Raw genomic sequence first — 23,436 nt, forward strand, 5'->3', positions numbered from 1 at the left:
TCGCGAACGGAATGCCCAGGGATCTTGTATAACCAATGCTACATGCTATGGGATCCACCTATATACCACGGTTGAACTCTACCGTTTTAATACCGCGTTTCGCCGCTCTTTCTTGAATTTCCGGCTCTAGATGGCCGACATCAATAGCCTGTCTTTGTGGGAAAGCAGCAAGCGCCAATGGCAGCGCGAATATCGATGTTGCAAAAATGAGTCCTAGGTAGACAGGTTAGTGGCAATTCTACCTAAAATCTCTAATATCCCTTTTCAATACTAACCTAGATTGACTGGAATAGTCCAACCTGGTCTCTTCTTCAGCCACCCTTGCTGCAGCTTCACTAAAACCAATGGCGGTATAACCATGATTGGCGTGGCGTTCATCACTCTGCTAAATGCCGTCTCTCCGACCGCTAGCATCGCAGCCTTCTTACTCTTCCCTAAACTCTCTGGTTCACTGGTATCGCCTTTCTCCTTCTGCGTGAAGACGTCGATACCAGTCTTAATCTCTCCAGCCCGCATAAGGCCTACGTTGACCACACCGGCCGACACGACGGCCGCGAACGGAACCAATCGACTCAATATAAGTTTCGTAGACGGCGATACGTTCTTCAGGCGTGGAACCAGGGAATTTAAACCGACTGCCACACCACAAGAGGCTGTGACCGCGGTCAGGTATGAGGTTATGAGGTCCGATGTGCTTAGAGGCGTCGATTTGTTGGCATTGGAAGTATTGATTGCGACGTTTACGGACTGGTTAACGATCTGCCAGAGGATAGTTCCTGTGGTCTATTCGTGGGTGTTACTATCGAGTCTCGTGGCTTATAGGAGCGGACAGTCTTACACCTAGGCCGGGTTGAAGCATGCCTCCTGTGACGACAAGATTGAGAAGAACGAAGGCGCTCATGCGAAACGGGAGCAGAACTGGTTCGCCGGTGTCTATTGCTCCTTGTTAGATGTCTGCGACTCGTGACTGATATGCCCGACGACTAATAATACCTGGGTGTATCGTCGAGTCGACAATCTTCTTCGCCGCCCAGACGTCCTCCATGGACGGGCTGTCGGGAACATCGACTTTTACATTGCCGGATTTGAATCCCGTAACAAGTTCGATGGACTTCTGAAGGTTGGTTCCGGATACAAAGAGTGTTCTGTTTCGTTGTTAAATTGACTATTGTTAGCTTGGGACCCGGTACTATAGTGGGGCGGTTGAGACCTTCTAACCTTGGATCTGTCAAGTCAGCAGCATGCCTGACCCTGCCCCAGTACGTCGACAGATCGTAGCGCGACAACGGTAGCTCTTGAGGCGCCATTGTGCTGTCGTTACCGGTTGATGGAATTGAGATGAAGAAGAAGAAGAGGTGATTCGGATGGCGAGAGTGGTATCATCATCTGATAGTTATAAATTCAAGTTAGGCCGCACTCGAACTAGGTCAAAGATAAGAAGGGTTCCTTTTGGCTCGGACCTGAGTCGCGTGTTGCTAACTTTAATTAGCCGATTGTGCACCGCACCGGCATCGGACACGGCTGTATGTCTACGGATACATATAAATTCCGGTATACGCGGTATCAAGTAGGCCCAAGTCCAGCCGGGTATCGAGTTCGAGGCCTATAGCTATCGCGTAAGCATTGTGAATTCGAGCCAATGTATCGTCGGATAGCTTTCCCTGATATTTTACATGCATAATGTATGATTCTACGATATAGATGGCTTTTCACGTAATCAATCGAATCTAGATGCTTCTTTAGAAAGGCTCTCATTGGGTGTATTCTGTACATTACAAAGCACAAACTCGCTAGAATCGGGAAAAGGGGAGTACAAACGAAAGCAATCGAAGCGGAACGTCATTCGAAAACTACATTCTCCTGCTCCGGACCTGTTCGGCTTCTTTCCTTCTATATTCTCGAAGATCTCGAGTATGGTCTCCCGGTGCTCGCTTCTCCCAACCTCCAAGCCGTACTACCATGGCGCTCGCATTGTCACCTTCTTTGGTTACCGTGGTGGCATAGTCAACCAAAGCTTTAGCTGCCTCATCAGGCGTCCTGCTATCGCCGACAATGTCGACCACTTCCTGGTCACTCAATGTCCCGCTGATACCATCCGTCATAAGTACCATGAAGGAAAACTCCCCTTTGTTGCGGATAGTCAGCCTGCAGAGTTCAGGCTCCGCAGAGACTCCTAAACGTTTCTGCTTGACGTCACCAAAGGCTCGAGTATTCGCAAGGACACCAAAGCGTTCCTCGCCAAACGAGTCGGTGACGAAAGATGCAGCATATCTCCGCAATCGTTTGGATTCAGAGGGTAGAGACGGGTGGTGGTTTGTAGTTAGCGGGTATGGTTGACCTGCTAGGTCGCATACGAGGATACGAGTGTCGCCAATATGAGCCGTCATGATTGTCGGTTCGGCTTGTGGGTGCCAGAATGGGATAGATGGGCTTTCGCCTTCAGGCATGGATATAAGTGCCGCAGAACATGTTGACCCGCCCTTGAATGCGATAACCTCCGACCGCTTGATAGACTTAATGGGTGGTGTCGTATAGGACCCATTGACATCATCTAAAGCGTTCTGGAGATCATAAATGGCGGGTGCTGCATCATCCGAAGTGTTGGCTGGTGGCTTCTGGGAAAGATACGAAGCCAATCCGTCGCCACTGATGAAGTCGAGGTCCGCTCTTAGAAAACTATATGATAATAAGTTTTCGAGAGTCGGTGGCTGTTCTTCGTGAACGTTCCGAGGTTTCGGCCTTTCGATCTTGTGTCCGAGATAGTCGTGGGAAGAATCGTAGTCCGGCTTGAAACGCTGGAAATATCCGCCGACCGCATGTCTCCAAGAGTCATTCAAATTGCTCTGCATATGCAGTAATTCACTCCTGGAGATAAATTTCGGCGGGTTCGGAGGTGGTTGTAGACCGAAGGCCTTCGATGTGGCTTCCAGATAGTCGTGCAAATGTTTCTGCAGAAACTTGGAGCAAGTATCTCCCCCATGACCATCATATATTCCGAAGAAGAATACAGAGTCGGTGGGATGGTCGGGGTCATGAACTATAGGCTCTTTCTGTGGTGAATGAGCCCTGCCGTCCCCGAAGGCCGGAAGGTCAATAATGCCAGCCTGCCATGTATCCTCATTATAACCACGTTCTCCTCGCGATGTATGGACACCGAAATGATGCTTCGCCGACTTTAAAGGGATCCGGACATATTGCTTCTCTTTCTGTTCAGGATGTTGCGATGATGGAGGGACAGCCTGAACGAAGTAGTCGTGGAATCCACGAGCTTGCTGGAGACGAGCAGCGTGAAAGCATGATGCTGACAAACGCTGTCCTGCGCGTACCCGCTTGAGGTTTTGGGGGAGCGGTGCCTTATTGCGAAGGCTACCTCCGAAATAGGACCATATAAAACCTGGAAAAATCGGATGAAGATAAAACCCCAATTAGCCGTCATATTCACGGTCTTGTATGCTATATACCGTAATATTTTATATGGTATATGGTATATATGGAGGGTATAATGCGGCATCAAACTTACGATAGGTATCGTTCAACCCCCACCTTGGAGCGTTGAGGACGGGCATCAAGGGAGCGATGAGTTGAACCTGATGAAGCTAGCTGGCTAAAACGGTGAGACAGACAACTATGTCAAAAACAGGAGGCCATGGGAGCTCCTGCAGCTGTCTGTGATATATAAAAACCCCGATTGTTTTGAAGCTTACGATGATAACGATGGTGATATAGTATAATCAAAACGAAGACGACGTCTGTTCATGTTCAAGGAGAGAGAGAGGATCAAGATGTTCCGTCTCCGGCACTTTTTTTTTTTTTTTTTTTTTTTTCTTCTTAACAGCCCAGCCTAACGAAATGGCGTTTCGAAAGCCCGTACGAACAGCACCAAGGCTGGCTTAAACCATGAACATTTGGTTCCCCGCGCCAAACACCAGCCTATATTGAGTTATACCCGCCCCGCACAACCGGAATAGATTGATTGAATTGAATGTAGCAGTTCTTATACCTAGCTTGCTAGGTAAGCTACCTAGGCCAAACTATTGAAGCTTTGTCCCAGTTAGAATTCAAACTATAGAGTTAACAGTCTGATCACTTGATCAAAGTAACAGCCATCGAAAGCTTTGGAATTCTGGAACAAGAAAAAAAAAAAAAGATGCAACAATAGATCGGTCCTGGAGATAGCATTCTACCGACTTCAGTACCGGTTAAGAGGTACTTGGGTAAGGTAACGACTCCATCGATTCGTCTTAAGAGACGGCAGTTCGGCTGACTGGCCAGGCTAGGATCCTATCGAAGCCTGGATGTTTGTCGAACTGTGTTACACTTACACAGAATCAAGCCATCCTCCCGTGCTGCAGTGCAGAGCTTCGAATCCAGAGCCTCTTCTTACTCCTACTGTGTAGGCTCCTCCTCGTCGCAGGATATTGTGGTCCGGCCGATTGGCCTTGGTGATCTTATACTATAGAATCCCGCTACTTGGGAACTTCTTCAGTCTCCACATCTCGTCCGACCAGCATCTGTCCTGTGCCTTTCATTGGCAACATTTTAAACCCACTCGGAACAAAAAATTGGAACTGGGCGTGAACAGGGCAGAGTTCATAACCGATTATTAAGCACCGATCCCCGTCTGAAACTCTAAGACTACGAAGCCAAGCTGCAATCGCAGAATCGCCTCCTCAAAGTAGTCTCGGTCAAAGCTGTTGTTCTGCACTTCAGAAAACATGTCGATATCCCAAATTCTAAACGGCAGAGGGTATTCTGAGATGCCTCCTCCCGATCAAGCTTCGTATCCGACTATGACACAGCAACCAGTGCTGCCTCCAACGACCACCTCTCGCCAGGGTCCACCCAAGCAGATCCACCGAAACCGAGCACAACACATATGTCATTCATGTCGGCGGCGGAAAGTGAAATGCGACAGGCAGCATCCCATCTGTGGCGGTTGTGCAAAGATGGGGGTACCGTGCGAGTGGAGCGATAACTCGCAGATAGCAGGGAAAGACAACGGCAAGCAATCGTCGGGTTCACAACAGCCGCCGCCAAATGGAGCCAGCAAGTCGCCTCAGGTTTACAATGGAGGGAACATGCCGCCTCCAGCTTTCAATCCCAGTCAAGCTCCACTGCAAAAACGTGGGCACAAGCGGCAAAGAACGCACCCGGATGCTGCGATATCAGAGGAGTCGGATTCATTTTCAGATGACCAGAGATTTGATGTCGCAAGGCATGCTTTTGGAAGGGACTCGATGCCCTTCTATCCTGGTGGACTTGGGAGAAGTAATTCTGGGGCGGGGCGTCCTGTGGAAGATCAACTCGAGATTCGATTGGGACGACTGGCAGAGATTGTAGATAAATGGTGTAGAGAGACCTATCTAGGTGGCGGGGCGCCGCCGCAGGGTGATTTTAACCACGAAAGTCTTATAAAAGACCTAAAAGACCTCCAAGCGATTACGAAACGAAGAGGTAGTGCAAGCACGGAGCCCATAACCACCACATCCTCCGTTCTTCCGCCATGGGAGAACGCCCAAAGCGACTATAGCCCCTATAGACAGGATACACAGTTGCCTGGCGGCCTTAGGAGCCCGAGCACTAGCGCTATGGATACTTCTGAATCAGTTACCCATACTGAAGACCTCCCAATGAGCCCTTTCAACGATCCTCCCGCCCCAATTGAACATTTCGATAACAACTTGAACATACCCGGCCACGAGACGATCCCACAAAATTGGCAAGCGTTTCGTTCAAAGGGTATGGAGGATCTATCAAATATATTCGACCACCAGTCGACTGAACCGGCAAACGAGGAAAGAAGTCTAGAAGACGTGATTGATCCTAGGATTAAAGGACCGCAAACTACACCGAAGGCCCGAAGGGGGAAGAGAGGCCAGCAACAGGGTCCTAACCCGTCCGTTAACCCGGCCGAGGATGACGACCTCTCACTCGGTCATCTAAGCATACAAGAAGACGGGCGAACGAGATACGTTGGTAGCACATTCTGGGCCTTCATAAGCAACGAAATAACAGAGCTCAACCAAGTTCTACAGTCGCAAAACGATACCGCGGTGGAGAAACAAACGATACCGAATGGGGAGCCAATCCCTAAAACTTTCAACCTTATGGAGGATGAAAAAAAGTGCCCTGGTGCTGAGAAAGAAGGCCATGGGAGTGGAAATCACGCCAATGGAATCCAAAAGCTAACCACACCTCCGGACTCAGTTGTTTCGTGTAAACCATCTCCAGCAGAATATTCGATACATCCTTCCCACGAGATGACGAGGATAATGGCTGCCCTTGACGACGGACGTGATGATGACCACCGAGTGCCAGTCAATCCGAAGAAAGACATGTCTCGATTTAAAATCCTCCCGGAGGATTCAACAATGTGTACAGCTGCTAAATTACAGGCTGGATTTGCGCCGGAACTCCAAGCGCGGCAAATGGTCTGGTTTTTGAGATACTTGCCTCTGGAACACCAGTCACATGCCCTTTATAAGGCTTTTCTAAGCGGTGTCCACCCCGTAATCCCGCTTCTCCACGCACCTTCGTTCAACAAAGACTACACAAACTTCTGGAAGATAAAAGAGCACGAAACAACAGATGACATCCATTTCAGTCCAACGTTTATCCCGTTACTATTCGCGGTGTTATTTACGGGTGCTTTGTCTATTTCCAATAGAAAATTTAAGGAGGTATTCCCAGATAAGGAACATTCACGGAATGTCATCACCGGCCATTTGAACAGGGCTGCTCATGGGGCGCTCGCTATAACGGCTTTCCCTCGAGGCCCAACGCTTTCGTCTCTTATTGCGTACTTGCTACTTCATACCTGCAAAATTCGGGAGGAGGAACCTTTGACCTCCTATTCTTTCGTTGGTGTTGCTATGAGAGCAGCTCAGAGTGCTGGGCTCCACAGGGAACCGAGCAGTTTTAGAGGGTTGAACGAAGTTGAAAGAGAGGTTCGGCGGCGGATCTGGTGGCATATTGTATACCTAGACGTACAGGCTGCCATAGCTACGGGCTTACCGCCGCTCGGTGGAAGTGACGAATCTGCATTCGACACCCAGATGGTGAGCGAGCTTAAGGACGAGTATATCGGGGCACCGAGTCCTGTCACGGCTGAGGATATTAAGAAAGACGAAGCTGCTGTAATGAATAATTGTACAGGTCTGCCGGATGGTCTGCTCAATACACGATCATCAACAGCTATGATAACTGCGGTTGGTCGGTATGAGGCCACTCGGGTGCTTAGAAGGCTCGTGTCATCTTTGTTCAGCGTTAAGGTTCCACAAAAGCAGGACGTTACTGCGATGGGGAATATTATTTGTGATCTTCAAGAAAAGATTGACGAGAGAATAAACAGAATCCCTGCGAGAGGTATCCCAGAAATGGGATTCGTCCCACCTGGAGGTGCTGATGAGGAGAATTCAACGGAGGCCGAGAAGCTCGAGAATTTCAACGGGTGGGCGAGGACGATGCTCAGTTTGATGTATGACAAATGCTTCTCTGTCCTCTACCAGCCGTTCCTTAGAACCATTCTGAGCATGCAGTGGCAACACGCTCGTCAATGGTAAGTAGCTGCAACCTTCATCGATCTTGATTGGGTGGAAGTACTTACTATCCTTTCCGTTCAGCTCTCTACATGCATGTCATCGCCTACTCAGGAAATTCATATTCTTGTCGACTTCTCCAGCATTCCGACCATATTTTTGGTTCTTACCTGGAACAGTGGGTCCACTCTCTACGACGTGATTTGCTTGAGCATAGACTAACAAGGAATGCAGTATCAACCACTTCATAGTTGCATGATCATACTATTGGATCTCTATAATAGTCCTAATTCAGATGAGGCTCGTCCTAGCCAGAAGCTACTTGACGAAGTCTTTGAGCTGTTTGGCCCGGATGGTAATGGAAATCCGAATTCCACTTCTGGTGCCTACGATGCACTAGCTCAACGCCCCCTTGTAGAGGGTGGCAAGGAGGCGTGGGCGATGATGACCAGATTCCGAGCCAAGGCCTATGCGAGAGTGTCTGGAGGGGTACCTTTGCTGCCCCAGCAAGGTCCCCTTTCTAACCCTACCGCCTCTGCCGCTGCCAGCAATCCTGAGACTAGTAAAATCCCTCAGGCAGCTTCCAGTGGGAGAAAGGGCATCACAGAGAAGGAGATAGATGAAATTATTGAGCGTAGTATACGCAAACCTGGTCAACGGTCAACAGACCCGCAAGCGCTCATATCTGCATTAACTCCTTCCGAGCGTGGAAACGGCATTGCTGCTTCGGAAACATCCGTAGTATCTGGAGTATCACCACCCTTGTCGAACACATCAACTACTCAAGAGCCTAGGTCTCAAAACTTAGACTACTCTATCGTGGATGATTTGCCAATATTTTCCGAGATGAATAATGCGGGGCACGGGTACAACCTGCCGGACCAATCTTATGCAAATCAAGGTTTCCAAGGAGGGTTATCATTCTTGCCGAATGATTTCACGTCTTATGACAACGGATATTCGATTGGTGGGGTGAGCCTTGATGCTGCTGGCTATCCCGTAATCGTGGCCCCAGGAGTCATGTATAATATGGAAACGGGTCAAGCTCAAGTGCAGTATGAAGACCACGGGGCCAATGTGGATTCTCAAAGCAGCAATGGGAGCCATAACAATGATATGTTTATGGACATGTCGAGAGATAATATCGACTGGCATGCCTGGGACAAGACGTTCGGAACCTATGCTAGCGTTTCGCAAAATTCGGACGCGTTATCGAATGTTTTGCATGAGTCGATGCAAATTCCTCCGGATAATTTTTCTAGGGAAAATAATTTTGTATAGCCATCGGTTCCGTTATGGAGGGAGGGTCTCTTCAGGAGAAAAATAAAACGCACCTTTGTTTTCCTTGCTTGTAACAGTCGATGACTTGGAAAAATTGCCAACCGACAACGGCTCCGCACTTGCATCTTGGTATTTGTTTCGATTTGCTTTGATTTGGCTTTAACGGCGTGAATGGAGTACGGTTGACAAGATCATTTCTCGGTGGTGTGTTTCAAAGTTATTGTTATTTGCCGCCCTGGATCTCCATTTTGTCCCTTACTACTATCAAACGATGTATCGAGCAAGCTAGCTTCATTTTTGGCTTTTCATGCAAGTTCCTCTTGTTTGTGAATTACCTTTTTTTCTCGCCCAAGGAAAAATTTTCTGATCAATCAACGGCGTTCATTCTAGATTACGGCGGGTTTATGTGAGGGGTGGAGAGTGCCGTGTATGTGTGCCTTCATATATGTACTATGGCACTGGGCTCCACCTAACCTACTTAACTGTCTGTCGATATGCATTTTCGATTCAGATTTCCCGATCGTTCGGGTCTCTCGGGTCCACTTTGGTCTGTCTTCGCCCCGACTCGTCTCGACGTGCAGCTTTCTTAGAAGTATACGTACCTTAATCCTCTTCCCCCCTTGTCACGACCGTGATTTCTTCTAAGTCTTGGAACTTTGCTATATGCACATTCTTCGCGGGTGATGAGGCGTTATTTCGAGTGCACCATCTTTTCGCCACTTTGCCCATGCATAAGTACTTATCACATATCGACATATCAAGAATGTTACCATGACTACTTAAGTAACAAAATATTTAAGTATACAAAAACAAAAAAGCAAACTTTGAAGCTTCCACCCTCCACACCGCTGAGCGGTTTACATTGTGGAAGTCAGGTTCTATTGTTTGCATTGAGATGCGGCTTTCTATATTTGGATTGTTTAGGTGATATATGTACATATAATCGATTCAATGCATCTTTTTTGACTGGCCTCGGGGCTACTTTTTGACGAGCGTCTTGCTTTGGCTGCGTTTTTCCTTAAAAGCATACAACAGGTATTATACTTGATCACATAACGCAACCAGAGAATGACAGGGCCAGACATTCTTTCCAACATGACTGCATTGAACGACGTTGGTGCTCTTAGCCATCTTTGTGATATCCTGAGAGTCCCACTGGTGCAATGTCTAGTTCGAGACTGGTTTAGTGACCTGCTTCTCTTGTTCTTCCTGCTGGCCATCCATTCTTCGTCAATTAATACCTATAAACGATATGCAATATAGGTATCCTACGTAGTATAACCGGCCGAGATATTGGACGAAAAGTGCTAGAAAACTAGGGTTCCGGGCATCAGCGTGACCACGCACGTAGATCGAGACGGAAGGCAAGATCCGTGCCAGTCCAGGAATGTCTAAACTTTTCTTTTAGAAGAAAAAATTGCTTTCCAATCATTGTATGATAATTTGAAATATTTGTTTATCTCCATCTCTACAGCTAGCTCTAAAGGCCGTGTCGCGAAAGGGTTAGTTTCGTGGGGAGTTACCAAAGATCTAGAGGGTCAATTGGGCTAAGTAGGACATGATACATGAGGCGTTTGGGGCGGGGGAAAAAAGTCATGTAGAACTTCAAGTCACAGCTAGGGTTTCCTTGGGAGGTATATTGGATGCCATCGATTCATTGAATTCATGAAGTAGGAGGAGTTTCATTTACCTCGATGTTTGCATTTAATATAGTTCGATGTCTAAAGGTATAATTTTTTCGGGCTGTCGCGGTAAAGTTGTCTATTTGTCTAAATAATTCCATGATTTCAAGAAAATTGACCAAGGTATCCGTGTATCCGACGGAGTTAGCAATTACAATAAATGTTAACATACTAACAAAAGATTCAGCACCCCTCGGAAATTCGAAGCGGGGTATTTCCGCTTGGCCCTCTTGATAGATTTCCGAAAGAGGATGTGATCAGAAGGAAGAATCGGAAGATGTTGAAACTTTCGCATGTCGGATTCCTCCCTGGCATCTCACGCTTGCTAAGAGACCTGCAGCGGCCGGCTACAGATGAGCGTGACATGCGATGGGATCCACAATTTCCGTGAAGAATAATCCTATTGATGCAGAATTTAGGGCTTTTTTTTTTTCTTTTCTTTTTTTTCTCGCAATCTTTTGGTGGACCCTCAAAATGTTTACAGGAGAGGCTTGGCCTATTTCAGGAATCATGGCCACGTAGTGTGTCCACCTAATTAAATTATGTGATTGTATCGTATCCTCTCTACGATGAAGGTAATCTGTTGGAAAGAGCTCATGCGCTATTTACAAAGTAATTGAAATCTTCTATCCCGAATTGCGAGGCAGCATACTTGAGGTCGCGAATGATATTTATATACGCCAGCTATGGTGATACTGGAAGGAGCCCCGCCTATAGCATGAACCTTTATCTGCAAGAAACTGCTAGGGCCGTCGGCATGACTTCCGAAAAATGCGGTTGGTCGAGTCGCAAAGATGCACATACCAGCACGATTTGAAAGGCATATCTTGCCAGAAGAAAAACATGGGTAGCTAGCGGATAGATGGGTGACGACCTATTTGCAAATGCACGGAATTAGCAGGAGAACTGAACGGGAAACTATCGTAAATTTCCCCAAACCATCCCTTTCAATGCCTAAAAGAGACACCGCCTGCATGTTCCAGATAACCTCTTATATATCAAGAGATAATCGACAAAAGGAGAACAGTTTAGCGATAGAAGCTAAAGTTGTCATCGAGCTAGCTGGCCTTGTATCGAGTTGGGACAAGGGCTATTGAAATACCCCCCTGGGAGCGTAACTTCGGGATCTAAACTTGCTAGACTAACCTATGCAGTCCCCTTTGTCCATGTGCGCTCGTCCCACTGTCAACCTGTAAATATTTCAATCGGAACCGATCCCGCAACCGCGAAAAACTGGCCGCTGACGCTTTGTATCGGGGAAACAGCTACCCTGCCTGCCGAGAATGAGAACACGGGCACTAATGATCAATATCGTTAGCTTGATAGACGACGCACCAAAAACTTCAAAAGATCTGTATTCTCTTCCCTGATTCTTGGCTTTTAATTTCTTCCTAACTTTTTTTCCCTGGTGATCAATTTGTCGAACAACCCGATAAGTACAGTGGCATTTCCCACATGACTTATGTTTCAAATCTCATGCTCAACCTCGTTTTGATATCGATATTATTCATTCATGTCCGCGCCTCTATGTATGTAGCAAATAATTCTCCAACTAACCCAAAAGATTTCCCTTTCGACGGTGAACATTGATCGCGATCTGGTGCTTTAGGCTTAAGACGGCTCGGATATACAAACCCCGAAACCCGGTTTTCTCTTCTTCACACCCCATAACCACTTGCACACACCAAAAGCAACGATTCTGCGTTGTTTTGTCACATAACAACAGTATGCAAGGGAATATAAGAAAAAGTTGTGAAATCAGGTACCATCACACGAACATTTTTTTCTTCTCCTTCCATCCTTTTCTTTTCCTTTTTCTTCTTTGAAAGGAGGATGGGCTCCCACAGGTACATACACAGCGAGACAGGAGACCGGTGGCCGGTTGGGATTTTTTGTCTTGAGATTCTTGGGGTTGAAGCCAGGTGTGGCGAGTGACTTCGAAGCATGGTCTGCGACCTCGACACATCAAGGCTTTCGATGTAAAATCTCTTGTTCACTAGCAAGGATATGGCCCGAAGGTTTCCACTGTGCGCCTGTTTAGGCAAAGGCGCGGACAAAGTCAGTTTGTTTGTTGTGGCAGTTAAGGTTTCACGGTCCGGGCGGTTGTATAATCCTTGGAGGTGTCAGATATGTAAAACTGAATGATTCAGCGAAATAACGGAACTTCTCAGCTATCTAAAAATGTAGAGAACTGGCATGTGGCCTTGATTAGGCAATTATTGACGACACAGGGCAACACAATATACCTAGAAGTTACCTAGAAAAGAATTTCAATCCGTCGACAGCCGTAGACAACTTAGCTCCCTCCACAATTCTGGAGTGGCGTTAGATAGAAGACATTATAGGTGAGGGCACTAGATCTATTGCGTCAAATTTTAAAGAATAAACTTGCCTTGACGTTATAGAAAGTGTCAAGGGTTCGGGAAAAAAAATTATTATTATTATTATTTTTTTTCCTAAGGAATTAATTGTTTTACAGCGCTAGCTCGCACTTCGAATCAAAAAGGTCAGACTTAGAAAAAAAAAAAAAAAAAAAAAGATTACTGCTCCGTGTTATAGAGAAATCGAAAATCGACCGGAGATTCATATTACAATTGAAGCAGTAGGTACATAACACTTCTAGGGAATATAATTACATGATCATAATATCAACGTATACGTAAGATTGAAAAACTCAATCGCATCCCAACTGATAAACCCTGTTATTATCTCCGGAATTCCAATTCCAGATTTACTAGGAAAAGGGAATTTTAAAATTCATATGAGTAGTATACTCTGTATTCTCGGGAAAACCTTCTAGCCCTAGAAGCTCGTTAGTAACTCAGTTCGGATTTAAGCAGCACCTGTATAGATGTCACTAAGATGTCTTAGTAGTAAGTATGTACCTAAATATACCAGCCCATGGCGCCCATATCATAAGGAATTGCATGTGGGACAACGCCCATCCATGTGACCACTAATCGCTATCAGGTTACCACTAGGATGCGCTCCAGGATTCCCGCACCAGGCGCCCGCTTTTCTAGCGAGTTCACACAATGTTTCAAGCTTTCGCGCTTTGCCTTCATGGCCACACTTCCATGTGTAAACCCAGACCTCGCACATTGTGGTGGCTGGCTATAGGATATTTTATAAATATATAGATCTATACAGAAGTCAGTAAAAAGGCTCAAGATGATGTATTACAGCAATGACACTTTAAAAAAAAAAAAGACTTACCGAGATTAAAAACGGGACTATAGGGATCTCGGGGTCGTGGAGCAAAGATAATTGATATCTATAGTTAGGGTCTGGGTGGTATGTTCTAGGCTTCCTGTTGGAGGGCTATGATTTCAATCGGTGAACTGTATTATGTTGAATTTTTATTCAAAGAATACAAGTAGAAGATCGGAAAAACTAAATGCCAGCGGCTGACATGATATCTTTCTTGATATTTATATTACAACTACTATCTCCACAGCCTGCATTAAACAGTCAATTCTGCCGACTCGCAGCACCATTCATCTCCATCTTTTGAAGGCTTTCAATTACAAAGATCACACAATGCATAGAAGCGGCGGTCCCCTGCTCAATGTGGCTCCCAAATTCAAGTGTAACTTGGATTATTCGCTTCATATTAAACTTTCGAGTGGCTGTATGCGTACACTAGCTACTGCATGCATGGTTGCATCATCTATTCAGGTCATTAACACATACTTTTCCCAGCGAATGTTGTGTTCTCTAAAATTCTATCACATTTTGGATCGATCGGTAGGGAAGCTAGCCTACATGATATATTCCTGCCTATATGCCATATATATAATATAATTCTCGCGTGCCGATGCAAGTCGTCCATCCAATCACCTTGCTTGCTCTAGCCGACATAGACTTAAGCGGGGGGGCGGGAGTCGGATACTATGACTTACAGTTAGATGTTACATTACAAACTATCTTCCGTCGGGACACTTGCATCCGCGAGGGAAGAAAATAAAACTTAGTTACTTAAAGAGGAGGCCTCTGTACCTCTTAGCCCAGCGGTTTAGCTACATAGACTTGACTGCCTAATTTTACAACCAACATTCTAAACTCTTCTACCATGGCAAAGCATGAATCGTATCTGGAAAAGGCCGATAATCGTGCGTCGATGGATATCTTCGTACCCATGCAGCAGTACGGCCCTGTCTATATGCATGCGCAACGTTGGTGGGGACTACAACCTTCCAGTGGTCATGTAAGCATTTTCTACTTAGCTTGTTTTAGTTAATTCGCCCTCCATTATGCTTTGTATTTTCTATTTGGTTCCGTCGAAAGGTTGATGGGAAGCCGAGAACATTCAATATGAACCGATTTAATGGGGGCGGCTTGCATCGTCTCACTACATGCGCATATAAAGGAAGACACCGTGATTGGGTGGCTCTATTGTGTTATATCGACATGTACTTTGATTTTTGTCCTTAGTTTTGCTGTGCAGCACCCACGGTAGTTGTACATACAAGGAATCGCACACAGTTATGGCAAGTACATGTACATGCAGCCCACATATGCTGCTCGCCAAAGAAATTTGCCAACTAGCGCTAGTTGGCAGCTATTTTCGTTTATATACATGCGAGATTCGGGAAAAGATTTTGAAAAAAAATATGACCTGACAGATCTAATATGTGACAGAGTGAAAGGTTCTGATACCGGAAGCCGACGAGCTCCTGCCGTCGGAAATCTCATCAAATGATATTTCTCGACGAAGGGGTGGGGAAACATCGCAGAACGTATGTAATGTTGGATCTTGTCAATCGGCATTCGGAGCTGTTCAGTGTGCTCCGTGCACGCAAAGGCTCTCTGACGAATCTGATCAATCAATGCAGCCTTCCCTACCGATAGCACGAGGTATTATGTCAAAATCACAAAGGTTTTGCTCTAGAAATTGCTGTTTTGAGATTTGGAAAAACATCAATGCAATATCTACTGTGCCGTGTCCGGACAAAAACGGCTAGCTAAGTCTGTTGTTCGTTTCTGGAGCTTGGATTTCTCATGCGAGGCACCCTGTATCAGCTTCCGCAAAGTTTTAATTTCTAATCGTCGTTTAATTTTGTCCCTGTGCTCCTGGTATTGCCTCCCCGATTTCAATAGTTTAGCTCTCGAATCGTGAGGATGTTGAAAATCGCCGACAAACCATAGTTAAAGCCAGGCCGGGCACCAAGAAAATCAGTACCAGCGCTTGGGTAGACACATTGCCATGCTGTTTTTCGAGTTGGCAATGGAAACGACAAAACGATTACCCCGTATCGAAAGTGGATCCACCGGTTTCTCTATTTATATCATGACAGGTTTAAAGTGGGGATCTCCTCCGGTTCGCACAGCTGTGCCTGCCAATTCTCAGTGCTTAACCTTAACTTTCCCTTCTTGGTCCAATTGTATCTAGCTTCGGCCTCATTATAGCCTTTTCGCAGGCAACGAGGGGGTAAGGGTTTATCTTTTTAAGCCCGCTTGCCATTTTGCATCAATCCGTAGGTGACTTCGACAACAATTCATCCCTCTCTGCTATACTGCAAATTAATAAAACACGCCAATCTCGACTCCGCGATCCGGCGACCTTGCATCCTCAGCCTCCGCGGGAAACGTTCCTTGAGAACAAGGTACTCGTTGAAGCTTTCACTGGTTAATCCCAGCTAAATTGTTACCGGGTATGATCATTTCTCAACTTAGCCAAAGCTATCTTTAGGCCGGTCCGCGGCGAAGAGTTTCGTTTCAATTCTTCGTTAGAGCTAGCTTTGCCGACAATTCGGTTCGGCCAACAAGCTTGGGGCTTCCCAGCAACATTCCGGGTATATTAGAATGAGAACTAGGCCGAGTTTCTCGCCTCAGGGCCCCGCCCCAGCATTGCAAGAAGTGTATGGCTTAACTAAGTGGTGAAGGAGGGGAAGGTTCCCGATCCAACATTCCAACAGATTTTATATCACAGATCGTTCTAAACTAAAGTTCTTTCTTTTTTTTTTTTTTTTTTTTTCCTCACGCGCATGAAGAAACCACATTAGTCGAAATCAGAACAGGCCCTGCACAACTCTCTTGCCCTCTACTTGAAACGGCTTTTTAACTTGAAATCTGGAGAAACCGCAACGGCCACTCGGATATTGACAACTCGAAACCGTGAGATTTCATAGGCCTGTATTACGTTACCCAACTGCAACCATTGCACCATTGGTATCAAGTTGACGGCCTTCTGTACGACGTACGCACCGGAAATACACTTGATGCCTCGAAGTAAGTTTAATTTGATATACTCATATGATAATTTTGGAGCATGGACTGAATGAAGACCTCGGTACATTCCGGTGTGCGCTTGTGTAATTATATCATCACTCCGATGAAAACCTTATAAAAATATTTTCTGAACGACGTTTAAGGCTAGTTTCCCCACGCAGGCATATATTTTCCGTGATACCAACCTTGTCCTCATCTTTCATATCGATTTCGATTTCTGTGTTGCAAATGCAAATCGACTAAAGGCGCACAAGCGCAAGTCCCAATCCCATCGATCTATCACATTCTGAGAAATAAACCTTTAGATTTAGAGCAGAGGACAGGATGTTGATCGCCTGCTAGTGCACGTTCCGTTCTTCGATAGAGGGATTGCGTATGGCCCGAAGGACCCTTAATGATGGTGAACAACGGGAACATGAGAATGTCAGAAGTAGTGAAGCAAGGGAGCGGTGTCGATGAGTGCATATCGATGCAGCGTTCGAGGCTTTGAAGTATTCCCCTCTCTTTCTAAAATGGTAAACGACCGGGGGCATTCAATTGTGGAAAAGGAAGGTGAAGTTAGGTTGCATTCGCAGAGCCGATAATTTAGACGATGTACACCCCGATGCAGGTACGTGATCGTGAAGTACATGTCCTATCGTGCGGGTTTGAAAGCACATCCAGGTATATTTGGGAAACATTCCTCTCAAAACATACGTGCTGAAAACCTCCTGCATAGCAAGTGTTAGGGACCTCCGTTCTTAGAGGCTTATAACATTAGAGTGGGCCAAACCAAATATATCCGATGTATCCCTTTGGAGAAAGATGTGCGTGGTTCTATCAAGTTCTTGGAAACAAGCCACATTTGTGGGATTGGTGTGGGGGAGAACCCGGAGAATGGGAAGTGTAAGCCAAGCAAGTACCTGTCGACGATATGCTACAGCCTCAAGTCCGCTGCTGGGATGGATGGAGGAAAGAAGGTTGGTGGTAGTTTCCAGTCTCCTTCAAAGGCCTGGACCCTGGATCGGATCAGTATCTGTCAACACATACACTCACCAGACCACACCACACATCAGATATTCCGGCCTCCCAAGAAAAGTCCAGTCTGCATCACGATCTTGCTTGCATCGCAACTTAACATGGTAATTTCTTTTTTCATTGCGGTAGGTGGTCTTCCTTGCATAGATTTGACAGTACATGCAATGGCATGACCGACAGCAAGAAGGAAGACCCAACAAAAGAAATATTCGAAATTGTGCTCGGCCAGGAAGCCTGTTCCAAGGCCTGCACCTGCAGCTTCCCTAGAGAGCTAGACAGATCTCGGAGTCGGTAATCTAGCCTGCCCAGTAATATGCATCGGGCCCTTTCATGACCAGGCATCTCATATATGAAATATGATCTAGCGCCTGAGATATGAATGCTGCGTATAAACCTAAAGTCTTTAGATACGTATTAATACCCTCCCTCATCTCTCCTCCTTTTATCTCAACGTTTCACCAACTTCTCTCATCACAAGCCAAATCACAAAAAAACACCTTTATCTCCTTCTTATAATTACCTTTTACTCTAAAGGCCGACGATAATACTTTATCTCGTCGTACTCTATCTAGACTTGATCCTCAATTTACTGATCCGGATTATTGAGATTCGGGATTCGATTCCCTCGAGTCCCGGGGACTGCCAAATTTCTGGTGTTCCCATCCTTTTCAGATTTGCTCTAAATCTATCTTTCTTCCTTCGCCGCTTTTACAAGCGTCTTTACAAGCGTCACAGCAAGATGTCCCATCATAACATTCACATGGACTATCTGCTAACCGCGGATGCGGATATCAACGAGCAAGAATTTGAAACCTCGATCCGTAGGCTATCAGTTGGCTCTTCGGAAACAAATGCCAGCTCCCATGGTCCTCATACCCCTTCACCATCTGTAACAGCACCATCTACCTATACAGGAGAGACTGTATCCCCTAGTTTACTGTTCTCATCCGAATTTCAAGATTTAACAACAATGGAAAAGTCTTATTCAAGTTCTATGTTGGGTTATGGCCATAATCCATACATGAGTGCCGAATATCCTGTACTTTCTTCTATTCATCATCCCGAGTACATGCGAGCTTCCTCGACAGCCTCGTCGTTTTCTAGCGGCGCTATTATGTCACCTCTCTCTGTTGCAGACACTTTTTACCACTCGCCAGCTCCCTCATTTGGTTCCGACAGTACTTTTGACGAAGGCCATGACGCCGCCACAATAGCAGCTGCGAGAGCAGCAATGCCTGGCCTACTCCACGAAGAAGATGTCGACGAGGACCACATGATCTCTCCTTCATATCTATCGATGCTTTCACCAAAGAGCAAAAGCTATGCCGCCATGAGGGCTGGAATGAGGGAGGTGCAAGCTACCAACATTATCTGCCCTCAACAACCCGGTGTGCAGAAGAAGAAGCGAACCAAGCCCTACCCAGTTCTCATTCCTAGTCAAGATAGCAAGCCCCACAAATGCCTTGCAAAAGGCTGCAATGCCAGATTCAAGCGACAAGAACATTTGAAGAGACACGAGAGAACACATACCGGAGAAAAGCCATTCTACTGTGATGTTTCCCCAGATTGTGGCAGATACTTCTCACGATCCGACAACCTACGACAGCACAAGAAGACACATTTCCATTTCAACCCCAGAGGAAGGAACAAGTTCGTTGGATCTCATACACAGGGCGACATCTCGGGGATCAAGCTTGAGCATTGATCTATATTCTCTACAATTACAACAAATCTCGGGGTCACAATCGGTTTGGATTTACTTCGATCTGGGTTTCTTCTAATTTCTTTGAGATAGTATTATGGGTATGGAGGTCTGTAATTCCTCAGCTGGCGTTTTTCTCGAAAAGGGTATGCACTTTGCTTTTGAAAATTGGTTGTTTTTCCTTTTTGGTACTTGGTCTTTCTATCTATCTATCCCTGTCTCTCTCTTTGGTTTGGTTTTATTGGATACGTGGGTGGATTCCTTCGGTCTAGGGTTCTTTCAGCATGTCGACTACGTCGCTTTACCTTTTCTTCATGTCTTTTATGGCTGTGCTATGCGATATGTTGTCAATGTTGTATTTTTCTGCATGGACCTGTGTGCATGCAGACAACGCAAGTTGCTTCAAAGAGTTCATGTAAATATTTCCCACTGGTTTTTGCCATCTACTTTTTTATCTCACCTTTATCCTTCATTATCCCGAGGCTACAGCGATTTGGTATCTTAATTTTTCATCCCGAAGAATCCTGTTTTGAGTTCCTTTTACCAAAGCTTGGTTCCATCCTAAAATTGTTGGCCTGTTTGGGAAAACTTTTAGTCTTTTGTAGCATAATCAATACACACATTTCTGGACAGCTATTTACAAGTCCGGCGATATCATATTGCCAGGTGGCTACGATCCAACGAAATCCCAAGATGCGAAACACTAAAGCCCCACAATCAACGTCGGGGGGAAATGTGTCTACCCATACCCAGCATCTTCTTTTGTTTTTCGAGATCTAGAGTTTTGTCATTACCGATTCCCCGCTGCGCTACTGCAAACCTCGCATAGAAGCTTCGCGATATACTCATGGGAATACTTTTCTTGTTTCAGACCCAAGGGAGTCACGGTTTTCTTTTTGCTGATGAGGACTAACAAACGCTGCATCCGGCATTTACTAAAGGATCTGTGATGGTCCGCCTTTGAGCTAACCCACAGTTCCTATTGCCCGGAGTTACAAAAGAGGCGTTCGGTTCCTCTAATGGCGTAGATTTTCCTTACCGAAGATAAACGAGGTCATCGGGCTGGCTTGTCTCTCCTGGTGCCAATGCCAAGCTTTCTTTTTCGCGAGTCAGAAGCTAGCGAACTTGCTGGACCCCTCAAACTATAGTCAAGGGACATAAAAAAAAACTGGCTGCTGGAAGGCATCACACCCTCTTTAAATTTCGAATTTCAAGGTATTTGGGCCATCACCTGCGTTGGGTGGCTATGCGCTTACTGAAATCAGCGTGCAGAAGTTATTAACATAGCTCTCCCTAGAAAAAACCTTCGAATTAATTTACTTGTAGACTGTTACAGATAGTAGCCATTAACATGTCACGATGCAAATCATAGTGGCAACTTATTGGCTTAGGGGCCGGGCTTAGCGTCGGGAATTTCGCCACGACCTCTCCGGTATTGGCGTCTTTCCATTTCATATCTTTGGTCCTACTATAATTGACTAATGCAAACAACGGCCGATGGATTGACGAATCTGTGACATATAACCCTCCAACAGCTGGAGGCCTGGAGTAATATCCCATCTTTGGGATATTTTCCGATAGCTGGCTACAAAATCTATCAAATAGTTCTTTAACTCTCCTTAATTGGCAACAACGAACGATCGTGATCGAAGGTGTTTTGAAGTTGAACACGGCCCAGAATCGATTGATCCGGCCCTTCTTTTATCAGCCTTAGTCGTTCGATCTAGGTGAGATGTGGCTGCTAACAAAATTGATCGATTTGGCTTAATCTAAGACGGTTAGAGCTTCGCTGCATTACTTCGCAGGTGGACTCCATCAAATGGAGGCTTGCCAAGCCATAGATGAACCAGGGCATCTTTGAACCAAGCTGCATGATGGCTAGGCTCGATTAGGTAAGGCCATCTCGAAATCTAGACGTCAACGGGCCTGGATCAAAGCTCAACACAAAATTCCCCCACAGATATCAAATTGTTGCATGGGGTCTCTCGAGGCTGTGAAGGGTTTTGCTCAAAAATCCAAGGGATCTTTTTTCAAAGGTGGGCCGATGAAACAGCCGGGTTGAGCCTCCGACTAGTAAGGGCTCTATGTGATATCCCTCCTATCGGCTTTCGGAAAATTCTTGATCATCGATAATCGGACATCGATCAATCTTTCGCATTGAATACTACCCGCTTTCTAAGACTCGCAGTGCATGGTCTTGATGGTAAACGATGCTGATGGACGGTGCGTATGCACGAAAAACTATCACACAACCTCGAAGAAGCTGAAATCAAACCAGGTACATGCACAACATTAAGAGACAGGAATATACCTAATTGCGTACGTCCCATGCCCCATCTTTTCCGTTATGGCCGTAATCTGGCAGGCGCAAGGAGTCACTTCGAAATAGTGGGGCCGTTGCCAAGAAGATAATTGGTCACAATCCTAGAGCTGACCCTAGCAGTTATTTTTTTTAAGCTTGTACCTTCCATTGGGATCCTGTGAAAGCTCATCGAGTGATGTGATCCTCGTTGTTCTTTGAATTGTGATAAGACTTTTCACGCGTGCACGATGCGGTCCGTATGTTCGAGGCCTTGCTTTACGCAACAATCGGCTCTCATTTCGAGACGCATGTGAATAGAAGACTATAAAGTTTTACGAGGAAAGTTTTGGCTTGCGGCATGATCGGTCATGTCGATCTGCTGCAAGGCGTTCCCATTGAGGTAGTAGAATCCAGGGAGACATGAGCCTTGGGAAGCTCCATTTGGCCGAGGCCGGGGTAATTCTTCAATACCCGCCCCAGCAATACCTTTCTATTATCGTGGCAAAGCCATCCTGCCTAGCCACTGTGGCGAACATATGCAAGGAAGTGAAATTATTAATTCCATATGACTCTCAGTAACATTCCATCGTTCAACTACCTGTAGCTGCCTACTGACCCCACGACAATAGTATTATGATGCAAAAAATCAACCCTTGGACGGGTAGCGGAACGCTAGTCGTTGCGTTCCTTTTTAGCTTGTTTTGATACCCACCAGGTGCCCGTGCTTTCCCCAGATTCAAATCTGTGCCGCCCTTGTTAGTCTGTTTCTTGCATAGTGTAAGGGGAGGCATGGAGTTTGGAATATCCAATCTCTAGTTTTGTACATCGATAAATACTCGACTAGTTTCATCGTTTCCTATTTGGTTCATTAATTAGTACGATATAATTCCCTCCTCGTTCATCCATTGCTAAGAAGAGATACCAACAGGAGTAAAGACCTAGCAACATAATATACAAGGGCTTTGAATCTTTAACATGTACGATACATACATTTTGGAGCTGCATGTCGGACGAACCAATGCTTTGACAACGATTACGATGAAGGTAATACAAACTTTTGTGTACACGGTTTTTGACATTTGGTATTGTTTTCTTTTCTTTCTTGAATCTCATACCTTTATCCCCGCCTCATATCTAGATCGAGGTCTAGAAAGAAGCAAGCTCAATCAAGATTAAGTAATCCATCGACATTCTGCATACCTCCGGATTGCAGACCCGCCCTGGAATCCGAGACGCCACTGCCTCTGACAATGCAAATGCGTAAACTTCGATATCCACCAAATTTGAGATTCTTGTACAATTGTGTTAACTTGAGAGCAGATATCTGTCCATTCCACGGAATATAGATCCTCATATCATGGCAATGCTCGGTACCACCGGTGGCCACTGCTTCTGTGGCTCATATGGTAAAGGTACATGTAGTTCAAAAGTCTGGTAATATTTTGGTGCTTGGCTGCTTGTGAGACATATTGGCGGACGCCATAAAAATGACGTTACATACCTTAGATATCTTTACTTTTTTCTTTCTTTTCTTCCGTTACAGCAAACTAGGTTGCATAGAGTCCATGCACGTTCCACAGATCTCTCTGGTTTGAATGTTTTGGTCATATACACATCATTTCATTCGCTAAGTTGGTAAACACGAGATAGCCGGGGTCCTACTATATTCTATCTTTGAGAGAA

At 45.7% G+C, this 23,436-nt stretch overlaps 4 protein-coding genes across 4 annotated transcripts; 2 read left to right on the plus strand and 2 right to left on the minus strand.

Annotated features, from left to right (window-relative positions):
- Positions 1 to 58: 58 nt before the first annotated feature.
- On the minus strand, positions 59 to 1,307 carry DFL_001685 (uncharacterized protein; the record flags this gene model as incomplete). The annotated part of the gene is made up of 5 exons (XM_067630341.1): positions 59 to 213; positions 276 to 783; positions 839 to 933; positions 994 to 1,145; positions 1,219 to 1,307. The coding sequence occupies 5 exons, from the start codon at positions 1,305 to 1,307 to the stop codon at positions 59 to 61; spliced, it is 999 nt and encodes a 332-aa protein (XP_067492994.1).
- Positions 1,308 to 1,850: 543 nt separating this feature from the next.
- DFL_001686 (uncharacterized protein) lies at positions 1,851 to 3,566 on the minus strand (the record flags this gene model as incomplete). Its single annotated transcript, XM_067630342.1, has 2 exons — positions 1,851 to 3,394; positions 3,521 to 3,566. 2 exons carry the CDS (start codon positions 3,564 to 3,566, stop codon positions 1,851 to 1,853), a joined length of 1,590 nt encoding a protein of 529 aa, XP_067492995.1.
- A 1,380-nt stretch (positions 3,567 to 4,946) lies between these two features.
- Positions 4,947 to 8,819, plus strand: DFL_001687 (uncharacterized protein; the record flags this gene model as incomplete). The annotated part of the gene is made up of 3 exons (XM_067630343.1): positions 4,947 to 7,558; positions 7,623 to 7,716; positions 7,773 to 8,819. 3 exons carry the CDS (start codon positions 4,947 to 4,949, stop codon positions 8,817 to 8,819), a joined length of 3,753 nt encoding a protein of 1,250 aa, XP_067492996.1.
- Positions 8,820 to 18,488: 9,669 nt separating this feature from the next.
- On the plus strand, positions 18,489 to 19,454 carry DFL_001688 (uncharacterized protein; the record flags this gene model as incomplete). Its single annotated transcript, XM_067630344.1, has 1 exon — positions 18,489 to 19,454. The coding sequence occupies one exon, from the start codon at positions 18,489 to 18,491 to the stop codon at positions 19,452 to 19,454; it is 966 nt and encodes a 321-aa protein (XP_067492997.1).
- Positions 19,455 to 23,436: the final 3,982 nt, after the last annotated feature.

This window comes from Arthrobotrys flagrans, assembly GCF_004000055.1.
Source record: "Arthrobotrys flagrans strain CBS H-5679 chromosome Unknown unitig_3, whole genome shotgun sequence".
NCBI classification, from domain to species: domain Eukaryota; kingdom Fungi; phylum Ascomycota; class Orbiliomycetes; order Orbiliales; family Orbiliaceae; genus Arthrobotrys; species Arthrobotrys flagrans.